The following is a 13,597-nucleotide window of genomic DNA, read 5'->3' on the forward strand; positions in this document are numbered from 1 at the left end:
TGACGTTCAGAGCACATTTTATGCCCAATTCATGCAAAACTCCACGTAATCCCAAGGGGTTCACATACTTTTTCTTGCAACTGTATATTATCATCAACTCCTCCCCCTGAAGGGGTTCATCTACGTATTACCTCCTCTGCTGCCAGATCCAGGAATGTCGACTCTCTGCTTCCTCCTGATTCACCTCTCACCCAGAACATCCTTAGTGTACTTGACATCACTTCCTGTCTGTACCTGACATTACTTCCTGTATTCCATAGAGACTTCCTGTCTGGGTAGAAGTGAGATCCCCACCTTGTGGAGTTCAGAGGAACTGCAGCCCCGAGAAGCGTCTGGTAGTGTGACCCCGGCCTTGTGCTGGGTGTGTATGGACTGTAGATCCTTATAGAGGGGTCACCTCCACTCCCACCAAGGGGGACAGAAATATATGACTCCTCGGGGGAGGGGTTTTGGCCCCTTTGATTTTGCAGTAACATTGATGGCAGATTTAGTCCTGTAGAACATCTGGTATATGGATACAAAGCCCCCCAGCTGGGAGTAAAGGGTGGAAATGGCTGGTGACCCCCAGATTTGGGCAATGATGTCATCACTATAAATGGATAAAACCCGCGCTATGTGTAACAACTCCAAACCTACAAAAACCTTCTAGCGGACTGCTGCTGTAACAAAGGGAAGGATTCCCTGTCATCTAGAAGAGCATTATGTGTCACAGCGCTGTCCTATTGTGTGTGCACAGAAATCATCACAAATACACTACAAATATGTGGAGACATTCAGAGATAAAGAGCTCGGGGCTCCAAATCCTATTCTCTGCACATCCACTGCTTCCACTTTACACCCACTTCATTGGTCTTATGGGGTTTATCAATAAATGAAGGAAACTGAACCGTGTGCAAATCCATCCACAACATAAAGTGATTTGTGCTCAAGATGCTGCTCCCTGCACATCCACTGCTTCCACTTTACACCCACTTCATTCATCTCATCAGATTTGCTGCTATAGGAAATCATTTATAATGATGTCCCATCTCGCTGTTTGTAAAAACAATTCTGCAGCTAATTGGCCACTAGGATTACTTTTACATGAAAGCCGACCTCCAGCTAATAAACCAGCACTAGAATGATGCCTGTAGCTGCAAGCATCCTCCCGGTATAACCACTCCAAGTCCAGCGACGTTCCAGTACATTGCTGGTCCATGTTGGACATATATGTACCAGCAGAGAACACGGACATACGATGAATCGGGTCTGCGGACCAATATGACTGCAATTCATTCTTTTCTGTAATGTCCATGTTGAGGGTTCGGCCCAAACAAATGTTAATTTCATAAACGGTGACAGAGTTCCATGTGAATTGTGTGACAAGAGCTGAATTTGGGTGTCGCCATGTATTGTGGTGTATAAATTGCCTTGGCCCACAATTGGTACAAATCTTCTGTGAAGAACAGTGGAGGGGCTGAACACTAGTGCTGGCAGTGACCGGGCCGATCCGGCTAACACTGAGTATTGGGGACACTATACAAGGCCGGCACTAGTATAGTTCTGTTCATGATCAATATATTGATCCGTACAAATACTATACTAGTAATGGCGGTGATCAGCGACCTATAGCGTGAGTGCGACAGTGTGCGGCCAATCTAACGCCAGCTGACCCTGGCTGGGAGGGGCTTACTGACCCTGACACTATCTGATGTCACTAGTGGCAGGAATACAGAGATCAGTGATACATTCTATATACTGACACTGTACTAATGGCATTGGCTGGGTGACGGGGCAATCAAAGGGTTAAATGTGCTAATCTAACACGTGTGTACAATGTAGTGGTGCTTTTACTCGGTGCCGTGTTCTCTCTTCTCTCCCTGGACCGACCGGGGGGGCAGTGGGGGGCGCAGGCGCATTGACACCCCAAAACAGGAAGTGATGCAGATTACGTCACTTTGCCAAGAGCTGCTGCTCGCCCACAAAATGCAGGTAAGTGGTTGGCAAGTAGTTAAAAAACAAAACCTTAAAAAAATTTTAAAACAAAATTCTCAATATGGTATTTAACTTTTTTTTTTAATACTTGTATCAGAATAGTAGGATGTTACCATAGTAACCATTGTACTACTGTGGGGGGGAGGGGGGTGATCAGGGATTTTTTTCCACACTTTTCTTTGCTGTAGAAATAATGGTCATTTCTCCTGCAATGCAAAGCTTGCTGTCAGAACCGAACTCATTCATCAACTGTCATCAGTGAGTTAGATTTTTGACAGCTCAAGACAATGATCTGTGATTGGCTGGAGCTGGTCACATGGTACAGGGTGCTGTGATTGGACCCATGTATCATGTGACAGCTGTGGGCCAATCACAGCTCACTTGGAGGAGAAGCAGAGCTGTTATGAATGAGATTGATTCGTAATAACTGCTTACATTGGGATCACCTAGAGATCACATGATCACCGGGTCACAATCACTGGGATCTTCATTCCGCTGTATCCACCAGACACAGCAGTCGGGGGGGAGGGGAGTGCTGTGTGCCGGCTCGGGTGTGTGGTGTGCCTCCTATGTTAGTACAGCCAGAGTGACGTACAAGTACATTGCTTTGCCTGTAGCTGCCGCCTGGCCACAGTACATTGCGGGTGGGAAGCGGGTAATCTAGGACTAAGGATTCCAAGCTCACTCCTTGGGCCATGATATCATCCAGGCAAGAAATGTAAGTTCTGTGTTCCAATTATGAGGTGACAACAGCATAGAGTGCTTTCAGGATAATGGACAAAGGTAGACAAGCATTGCATGCTGTTGTTGTGTGAAGCAAGTCTGTCTCCTTTTTTATTACAGATAATACATTTTGTTTGGCTTTTTCTACATTGTTCCCCGATCCTGACATTCGTGGCCTCCTGGGCTGGATGTGCCGCTGGATCCAGGCCCTGGAGCAAGCCCTGGAGGTGGAACCAGACGAGGACCAGCCCAGCCTTGGAGCCTATTTCAGGCAGCAATTTTAGTTTAGTTACAATTTTTTATGATGTTTTATAGTTTTCTATTGATTGTTGGTAATAAATGTTCTATTTCTCTTGGACAGTGCCCTGTGTTGTGTCCTTCTTCAGCCTTTGCAGGTCGGCAATCTTCTTCATTGCAGTTGGAGCTGATCTGCATGTCCCTAAAGCATTGCAGGACTCTGCTAGCTCCAGCTGCACTGGACAATCTTGCTTACCTGGAATTTCTGGTAATGTCCAAACGAAGTGTTTTCTGGCAAGTCCAGCTTTAGGACTGTAGCAGATAGGATTGCATGTTTCCGAGAGGTAAACCAGCTCCTTCCATCCTAAGCTGGGATACATAAAGATTGAAGTTGTCTGCTTGCTGTCTGCAGCTACTCCCAATCTTGGTTTGCTTCCTCTTGTGAAATGCTGCAACAGTTTACACAGAACACTCCATTCACGTTACATTGTTCACGTTTGGAGTAGCTCTTCATTCCATCCAGGGACTTCTACATAGCTTGGTGGCGTGGAGTTGTGCAGACTGCCAAAAGGGGGTGCAGCCAAGTAGACCATGTGTGGGGGGATCCTGTGGCCCAACTCTGTCAAGATGTCTCCCATCACCTCACCTCTAGTTGGGATTGGCATTACACATAAGTCACATGACTTGAAAGCTGCTCTTGGAAGGACTATCAGTTATGGATGAGACCAGTTACATGCAATGTCCCCCAGAGAAGAAGGGGCCCTAATGGGCAAATTGTCTATCTGCTCCACACATACCACTTGGATCCAACTTGTTCCTCATTCACATGTCAGTGTTTTGACAACAGGAGGTGGGGAGGGAATGAAGTGAGGAACAAGTGTCCACTGGGCACATAAATTCCATAGGCACACACATCTAGAATCAGGCAGCTAAAGATCCTATGCTCCCCAACCAATCTCGGGGCAAGATGTTACACGGGGTGTAAAGCAAACTTAGTCTGAGTCCAGTTAGTCCAGCATAATGATAGTCCAAACAACAGAAGGCCTTCTTCTTATTCTCCCAACTTTTCTGTGTCTCTAGCATTCCTTGGCAGGCTTACTGTGTGTAAGTTGTGTCCTGGTGTCACGCCTGGTGTCCTGGATATTACACACTTCTTGTATAGTGTGTGTCAATGAAGTAGCACAGGGAACATATTTGGACAGCAGTGTCAGTCTCTGGGGGGGTGAGTGTTCCATGCAGGAGTCTTGGCCAAAACCAGCACCCCAAAAAGACAAAAGCTAGCCGACACTTAGAAAACAAGCTGCAATATTGTGTGTTCCCATATTGGGGAACGTTAGCCTTGCCCACAGAGTCCACTGAGAATTCTAAGCTCCCTTGGGGCAGCCAAATGGTTAGCAGATAATGGCCAACCGCTACATGTGCCAGAGAACTTGTGTGATGGGGAACAGCTAAAACTATTTGCAGGACAGACCACCAGGTGAAAGCAGCAGAAAGGCCAAAGAGTCTATCCATTGCTGACCATGAGTTCTCACAGCAGTTCTGAGCAGAGAGTGATGACTGTCAGTCACCGCTCTCTGCCCTGCCCCCCCACACTCACTGGGCTGTGGAGGGGGAGGGAGCGGCTGGTCCAGACTCTGATGTCGGGATCTTTCCCCAGCCTGGACCGGCTGAGTGACATCAGCTGACAGCGGGCTTCACCTGAAAATGGGTCACAGGAGATCAGAATGAACTGCACTCCTCTGATCCACAGGAGAAGTAAAGACAGAAGAGCTTTGCCTGAACTTCTCCTTCAAAGAATATGTTCCTCCAACATGTCCTATTCCTGATCTGTGCCGGCTGTCCCATGTCCTGGTATGAAGATGTCTCCTCTTCTCTCTGTATTGCTTCCTTTGTGTGAGATCCCCGGTGATCCTGCCAGTCCCTCTGATTTCCTATTAAAACTGACCACAGTAGGCATGAGAGCTCAGTGTGGTCAGTGCTCTAGCTGTGCTGGGAGCTCAGTCTGCTCTCCTCCAATCATCAGACTTGTCCTGAGATCCCTCCTCCCCAGTTCTCTATGCAGCTGAGAACAGAGGTCATGTGATCACTTATAAGAAAAGGAGGAAATAATTTATAATATATATACACACACACGTTTTGCTTTCATTTCTCTGTTTAACTGAATGTGTTGTTTTACAAGGACTTCATCCACTTTCCCTGATCTCCTTCAGTGTGTCCAGGACTCAGAGTGCGGGAGTGTGACCTCAGGGTGCGGGAGTGTGACCTCAGGGTGCGGGAGTGTGACCTCAGAGTGCGGGAGTGTGACCTCAGCGATTAGTATGGAGCCGTGTCTGATGAAGGAAACCAAGGGCTCTATTTATAGAACATTCATTGGACCAATGAGACAATCATTCCTCCAGCTGTGACAACATCCAGCTGTATGTTAAGTAACACAGTGATTTCCAATGATCGCCGGCTCCATCTAGTGGCCACAATGAGGTGATTTTTCTGAAATATCTCCATCAGTAAAACTAGCCCAATATATTATGGCCACTAGATGGAGCCAATGATCATAAGAAATAAAATACGGCCAAAACTCCTCCCAGCTGGAGAATGCTGGTCACATCCGTTCAACATTGTTCTCCATAGACCTCCAAGTGTTTGTGAAATCTCCCACCACAAAATGTACTCAGCCAATCACAGGGCAGGACTCCATTTTTATTCTTCTCCTGCCATCAATGGCCATCCCGGTCCCACACTTCATCCATGTCTTTGGGGGCCTCTCATCTCCTTATGAACTGTTTGTTCCATGATGAAGATCAGCCATGGAGTATATCTGAGGTGTATATCAGGGTGTGCTTCTTCCCCACATGAGAGCTGGGATGTCCAGCAACATTCATCTAGAAGACATTTCCCGCACTCAAGGCACTAATACACCTCCAGGGTTGTGTGGGATCCCTTATGTACAGGAAGACAGAACTTCAGTGAGGAACATTTCCCTCACTCAGGACAGGAAAGTGGCTTCTCCCCCATGTGAGATCTCTGATGTCTGGAAAGATGGGACTTCTGTGAATAACATTTTTTGCACTCAGGACAGGAATATGGCTTCTCCCCTGCGTGAGATCTCTGATGACTGGAAAGATTTGACATATGTGCAAAACATTTCCCGCACTCAGGACAGGAATATGGCTTCTCCCCTGTGTGAGTTCTCTGATGTGTGTAAAGACTAGACTTCTCTGAAAAACATTTCCTGCACTCGGAACAGGAATAAGGCTTCTCCCCCGTGTGAGTTCTCTGATGTGTGTAAAGACTGGACTTCTGTGAAAAACATTTCCCGCACTCAGGACATAAATACGGCTTCTCCTTTGTGTGCGATCTCTGATGTGTGGAAAGATGGTACTTATGTGAAAAACATTTCCCACACTCAGGACAAGAATACGGCTTCTCCCCTGTGTGAGATCTCTGATGTGTGTGAAAACTAGACTTGTCTGAAAAACATTTCCCGCACTCAGGACACGAATACGGCTTCTCCCCCGTGTGAGATCTCTGATGTGTGGAAAGATGGGACTTCACTAAAAAACATTTCCCACACTCAGAACAGGAATACGGCTTTTCCCCTGTGTGAGATTTCTGATGTGTGTAAAGATTGGACTTCTGTGAAAAACATTTCCCACACTCAAGACAGGAATACGGCTTCTCCCCTGTGTGAGATCTCTGATGTGTATGAAGACTAGACTTGTCTGAAAACCCTTTCCCGCACTCAGGACAGGAATACGGCTTCTCCCCCCTGTGGGATCTCTGATGTGTGTAAAGATTGGACTTCTGTGAAAAACATTTCCCGCACTCAGGACAGGAATACGGCTTCTCCCCTGTGTGAAATCTTTTATGCTGATTAAGACGGAATTTAGAACAGAAGCTCTTCTGCCACTCAGTACAGGAGAAGCTCTTCCCTGTTGGAAGGCCGGCCGGGTCCCGCACAGTCTGAGGTTCCTCAGGATACAAGGAATCCGATGGTCCATCTACACTGGGTGGTGCCGGATGGACATTGGAGGGAGCCGGGTTTTCTCCTGGACTATACTGTGTGATGTCCTCATCTTCTACTTTCCAGTCTGGAGACAAAGTGAGACAATCCTCGGAGGTTTTCCTCATCTCCCGGCCATGGACTAAAATACAAAGACAAAGAGGATTACTAGACAGGAGCTGATTGGTTCCCCCAAACCAGGACTCCGCCCACATCAGGCAGCTTGGTCTCTGAGGAGCTTACAATTCCACCCTCAAGGGAACTAGGAAATGGCTCCTCTGACCTCCTACCAGGTCATTTCTTTATTCATGGGCCTTAGTCAGAGAGTGAGGAAACAACCAGAACTGTCTTTTATAGGAGGGACAGTGATGAGGGGATTATAGGACGAGGGTCCCCACCCCCTCTATCACTCATCACCATCTTCCCAACACAAGAAGTACTGCACTTCCTTATTTACTCCATGATTTAGTCATGAAGAACAGCGGGGCTGAGCCCCACCAGAGGTCAGAGAGTGAGGATGGGGGGAGAACAACCAAGATGAAGACTGGACTGATCCTGAAGACCACCATCATTGGGGTATTGACTCCTCCCTCATTATCACTTTCTGTTTAAGGGTCCAAAGTTGGAGGATGTTATCACATTATTATCACCATGTAAAAGTCTGTGCTCCAATCACATCATCCGATATAAAATGTCCAGCTGGGAGGAAATAGGGGGAACAAAAGAGAATCCATATTATGTGTATATATAGCAGTGTGGGGAGGGGAGAGAGCAGAAGTCAGGAGAATGTAAAGTACAACATAGAGTATATAGTGCAGGGGTCAGGAGTATGTAATGTACAACATAGAGTATATAGTGCAGGGGTCAGGGGTATGTAATGTACAGCAGAGTATATAGTGCAGGGGTCAGGAGTATGTAATGTACAACATAGAGTATATAGTGCAGGGGTCAGGAGTATGTAATGTACAACATAGAGTATATAGTGCAGGGGTCAGGAGTATGTAATGTACAACATAGAGTATATAGTGCAGGGGTCAGGAGTATGTAATGTACAACATAGAGTATATAGTGTAGGGGTCAGGAGTATGTAATGTACAACATAGAGTATATAGTGCAGGGGTCAGGAGTATGTAATGTACAACATAAAGTATATAGTGCAGGGGTCAGGAGTATGTAATGTACAACATAGAGAATATAGTGCAGGGGTCAGGAGTATGTAATGTACAACAGAGTATATAGTGCAGGGATCAGGAGTATGTAATGTACAACATAGAGTATATAGTGCAGGGGTCAGGAGAATGTAATGTACAACATAGAGTATATAGTGCAGGGGTCAAGAGTATGAAATGTATAACAGTATATAGTGCAGGGGTCAGGAGGATGTAATGTACAACATAGAGTATATAGTGCAGGGGTCAAGAGTATGAAATGTATAACAGTATATAGTGCAGGGGTCAGGAAGAGGTAACGTACAACATATTGAATAAGATACAATTGATAATACTACAGGGATAATTTTGTATCGCCCGATGCTGGGATATGTAGTTCCAGGCGCCGGGCAGGTAGTTTTGTTGAGCCCTTAGCCCTGTTGTGGGCAAGCAGCAGGGCTCACCTGTCAGGTGAAAGTATTTGGGTGGCAGAGGCTCCAGTTGCAAATCTGCTGGCCCAGGACCAGTTCACTGCCATCGGCTGGGGGGGAGATCAGACATGTCTGCTCCCCTCCCCTTCTTGTCCTGACTCAGAAGTGACATTATGATGTCACTTCTGGTTGTCGGTTGAGAGATTTCCCGGCCATAGAGGCTGGCAAAGAATGCAATGCAGTGCGGTGTGCAGTGCATTACATCCAGGGGAGTACAGGGGAGACATTGGGGGTCTTTTAGACCTTGGATGTCTTGGATGTCTTTTAGAGTATATAGTGCTGGGGTCAGGAGTATGTAATGTACAATATAAATTATATAGTGTAATGGTCAGGACTGATAATATTGTTATTCAGTAATTAAAGGTCCTTAAAGTGTTGCTTGCCTCCATCTCCTGAGACTGCACTCAGTGACTTGGGTCTGAGACACTACAGACATATCCCTCCACCCAGCACAGCCAGCACATAACAGAGAAGGTCCCCTGGAGGAGTCAGGCACAAGGCAGGAGACCCCAGTCACATGTCCTGGGTGCCTACATTATGCAATGCTTAGAGTAAAAATCAACATTTTGCTGCCAGCTGAACCCCAGAACCTCCATAAATCCAGTCTAGATACATAAATTGTGTCTGCAGCACAGAGAAGGAAGATTATCCGAGAGAAATCCAGGAATACAGGACGGGGAACACAGCTCAGGAAAGTGACCAGGGGATTACAGGCTGATATCACCCAGTCCCCGCCCTACTCTGGACCAATCAGTGAGCAGTATGGGTGGAGGAATGGATTTAGTGTTCATGACCCACCTGTGCTGATCTCTGTAGGAGTGTCCTCCTCTATAAATGTCCCCGTTATTCCATCCTCCTCCATAGACTGCTGATCATCCCTCACATACGCCTCTTCTTCTTCTGCTTTCACCTCAAATTCTATATCGATTGGATCTCCACTCTAAATCAAGAAAATGAGAGAAAATATCATCTGTAAAATGTAAGGTCACAGAAAACTCCACACATTGTCTCTATGAGTCCATGTTCTAGATACTCCATCCCACCAACCTTGCAATGGGGAGGGATGGTGTGACCTTCCTGTGTGGAATCCCGGGAATACAGAGGACGGGGACATCTCTCTGGTGGGTTCCTGGTATTAGGTGGCTCCATCACATCCTTGTGTCCTTTTGAAAACTCCTCCATCACTCCATACTCCTCATCCTCCTCTTTATACTCTTCTTTAACATCAATATTATCATCCCCGAGGATTCCACTCTGAAAGATATAATAAAACATTCATTGTAACAAACATGCTGTGTATAAATCACAACTACCAATAATTGTCAATCATCTACCTGATGATGGTGAGGGATGGTGTGACCTTCCTGTGTGGAATCCCGGGAATACAGAGGACGTGGACATCTCTCTGGTGGGTTCCCATGACTGGATCCATCTGTAGGAAACACACACACTGACTGAATCCATTGTTTCTATGTGTTTATCAGATGATGGGGGATCTAGGTGGATCCTCCGTACTGCTCTCTCCTTTACAATACAGTCTCCTCTTACCCGGTGATGTGAGGGGCGGCTGATTGTCCATCATGACGTCCTTGTAGAGATCCTTGTGTCCTTCTAAATATTGATGTGTATCATCATCTGCTGGAGATAAAAGACGTCACACTGACTATGGAGGAAGAGGACGGACATGATGGAGGTTACTGGGTGTAAATAGAACATAACATCTTATTACCTCCTCTGCTGCTACTTCCACACACAAGGCACAGCCTGTTTATATTCCATATGACTTCTTGTCTGTACCTGACATCACTTCCTGTCTGTTTCTGACCTCACTTCCTGTCTGTATTCCATAGAGAAGTCCTGTCTGGGTAGTACAAATGAGATCACCATCTTGTGGAGCTCAGAGGAACTGCAGCCCCGAGAAATGTCCCCTAATACCCATTCCTGCATTGTATCTACCTTACAGAGATACCAGGGAAGTGCCAAAATAACAAAAAAAAAGTAAGAAACAATAAACCTAACTCTTGTGCAACCAACTGTTTAAAAAATATATTTTACTACAGATAGAAAAGTCTTAAAGACACAGAACACAAGATAATAAAAACAAAGGTATACATAATAAAACAGAGACCTCCAAAATCAGACACACTACCCAGAATGTCCCGTCCTTCATATCAGAGAGAGACAGACTACCCAGAATGTCCCATCCTTCATATCAGAGAGAGACAGACTACCCAGAATGTCCCATACTTCATATCAGAGAGACATACTACCCAGAATATCCCGTCCTTCATATCAGAGAATGAGACAGACTACCCAGAATGTCCCATTGTTTCTATCAGAGAGAGACAGACTACCCAGAATGTCCCATCCTTTATATGAGAGACCGAGACAGACTACCCAGAATCTCCCATCCTTCCTATCAGAGAGAGACAGACTACCCAGAATGTCCCATCCTTCATATCAGACAGCCAGCCAGCTCTTGAAGGCTGGTAGGAAAGAACTCTAAGGGTACCTAAGGGCTTGATTAGAAGAGGAAAAAGTGCCAAGACACCTCCACAGGGGTAAGCAGAGAGAAGGAATATGGCGCAACCCATATGGTGCACAAAACACCAGCAGGTCATAAGGATGCACAGGGACCCATGTACCTAAACACCCACCGCTGCCTCCAAGCAAAACTCCCTACATCTAATCACGGAGCATGGTCCAACAAAGCATCCTCAGCTGAGGAGAGGGGAAGGGGGAAGGGATCCTAGATTGTCTACCTGATTAGGAACAGGAGCAAGGGAAGGAGTCTGGAGGAACTGCACATCGGTCATCAAATGAGAACTTAAGCTCCAGTGACCAGGTCCCACAAAGGTCTCCAGGCAGACCCCCTAGCTGCTGGGGGGGGCTAGCAGCAGGACCCAAGCATGATCTTCTTGCTGACAATGTGGAGAGCACAGGGCCATCCAGCAATTAAATCTTCCTGCCAGGTTGGAAATCAACAGCTTTCAGGTACTTAATCTGAAGAGAAGCAGATGGCAAATTCTTATCTCCAAGGAGGACAGCATAGTGAAACGTAACACTCTCAGTGTAGTACAGCTTAGGGACTAGGCCACTAGACCTGCCACAGGGAAAACTCCTAGACCTTTCCATAGGGGAAGACTCTTCAACACGTGAGGGATTTCCAGTGGAGCTCAGGTCAGAGTACCAAGTCATTGAGGGGATGTTTGATGAGACGGGAACTGTTCTCAGGAAACAGATTGGAGCCCCAGACATGGGGACACCCCTGCAAGTGAAGACTTTCATGGTGAAGGGAATAAACTGCCCCTTTCAGACAAAAAGGCAGACAGGTAATATCTGGAAGTACTTGGTCTAGAGAGACCATTTGGATGTTTCACCCCAAGTTCAGGCTCCCAGGCATGAGGGGTTGATGACAAGGACTGAGTTACAATTGAAAAAGGGAGTCTAAATTATGAGAGTAATCCCTTGGCACCCTACACACCCTGAAAGATGAGGGAGAATGATCCTGATTTACAAGGGGAGGAATTAAAACCCTAAAGCACAGGTGTCAAACTGGTGACCCTCCAACTGTTGCCAAACATCAATTCCCATGAGACATTGCAAGATTGACAGTTACAAGCATGACTCTCAAAGGCAGAGGCATGATGGGACTTGTAGTTTTGTAACAGCTGGAGGGCCGCCAGTTTGACACCCCTACCCTAAAGGAAATGAGCAACCTTGACCAACAGTGACCTTTAAAAAGCCCAAGGCCTGGAACAAGAGGCTGATTCTCCAGATGACGGGTAGTACATCTATAAGGTTTGAAACAACCCCGGTATATCTGTGTCCACTTCAGGAGACTGCAATGACCCCAACCAGAGGTTGACTGTTGGAATTCTCAGAGACAGTGACAAGCTCAACATGGCCAGCATGAATAGAAGTTTTAGGCCAATCACAGACATAATCTGCAGGGGACCATTTAGAGCCTTTGAGGGCAGAGTGCACCAATATCTGAGCAAAAAAAGCCAGAAAGCCCAAAGTGGAGACTGAGGTCTCTGCGGACATGGGGGATACCTTGGCCACACACGAGAGAGCTTTGGTAGACTGCAATAAATATGATCCAGTGACAATAGGGGTCCAAGGTTCTGAATTACAGGTGTCAATTCCTTCTGGGAAGGAAGCACTCTAAGACTATAAGCTGAGTTCATCCTTGGCAGTGGGACAGTCCTGGCTGTCTTAGTGAAGACACGTTGTGTTTGTACAGTGGTAATTTCAACCAGGCCCAATGTGAGGCAATGTTTTAAGTCTCATAAACCCAGGCAGCTGGAGCTGAGGGTTTCAGGTGGCCGGGGGTGACCAAGTAAGTGTAGGCATGGAGATCCATGTGATGCTTCAAGAGCAACGGCAGAATTATACTTCCTCCAAGTTGAATAGAGAGAAAGAGAAGTCAGAGCTCCACCCAATGAATGCCATCAGCACTCAATTCCTCGGCCTTAACTCTCACCCTGTTAAAAAGTGGTGGGAAATGTAAAATGGTGGCCATCAATGAGTTAGCTCCCAATGCTTCATCACAACTGGCTCTGCTCACTAAGTGAGTCTTCAAAGACAGGGTCACACCTGTGACCACAGGACAGCTCTGGACCCGAATGTACTCCTCAGCTAACACAGTACACCCTGGCCTGCAGAGCACCACAATGAAAAGCCCAGTGCCCAAAGGTTACATTCCAGGCTAGTCTTACATGTACAGTCTAGGAGGGGTCGGCTTCAAAAGCTGAGAAACACTGATCAGGATAGCTGATTGAGATCATCTGAGTTCACCAAAGAACCTTGATAGATTGATATCACCAAGAAACCTTGATTGATTGAAGTCACCATGGAACCTTGATTGATTGAAGTCACCAAGGAACCTTGATTAAGGTCAGCAAGAAAACTTAATTGAGGTCACCAAGAAACCTTGATTGATTGATGTCACCAAGGAACCTTTATTGAGGTCACCATGAAACCTTGATTGATGTCACCAAGAAACCTTGATTGATGTTACC

At 46.4% G+C, this 13,597-nt stretch overlaps 1 protein-coding gene across 1 annotated transcript in view; it reads right to left on the reverse strand.

The window, feature by feature from the left end:
- LOC149441672 (uncharacterized) overlaps positions 1–13,597 on the reverse strand; it is a 59,886-nt gene that overhangs the window by 23,812 nt on the left and 22,477 nt on the right. Inside the window, exon 7 of the mRNA XM_089657056.1 lies at positions 6,213–6,643. Within this exon, the coding sequence (XP_089513182.1) occupies positions 6,213–6,643 (431 nt within the window). The remainder of the gene's footprint in view (positions 1–6,212; positions 6,644–13,597) is intronic.

This window comes from Staurois parvus, unplaced genomic scaffold, assembly GCF_062004578.1.
Source record: "Staurois parvus isolate SC_StPar_1 unplaced genomic scaffold, SC_StPar_1.0 ptg000960l, whole genome shotgun sequence".
NCBI classification, from domain to species: Eukaryota; Metazoa; Chordata; class Amphibia; order Anura; family Ranidae; genus Staurois; species Staurois parvus.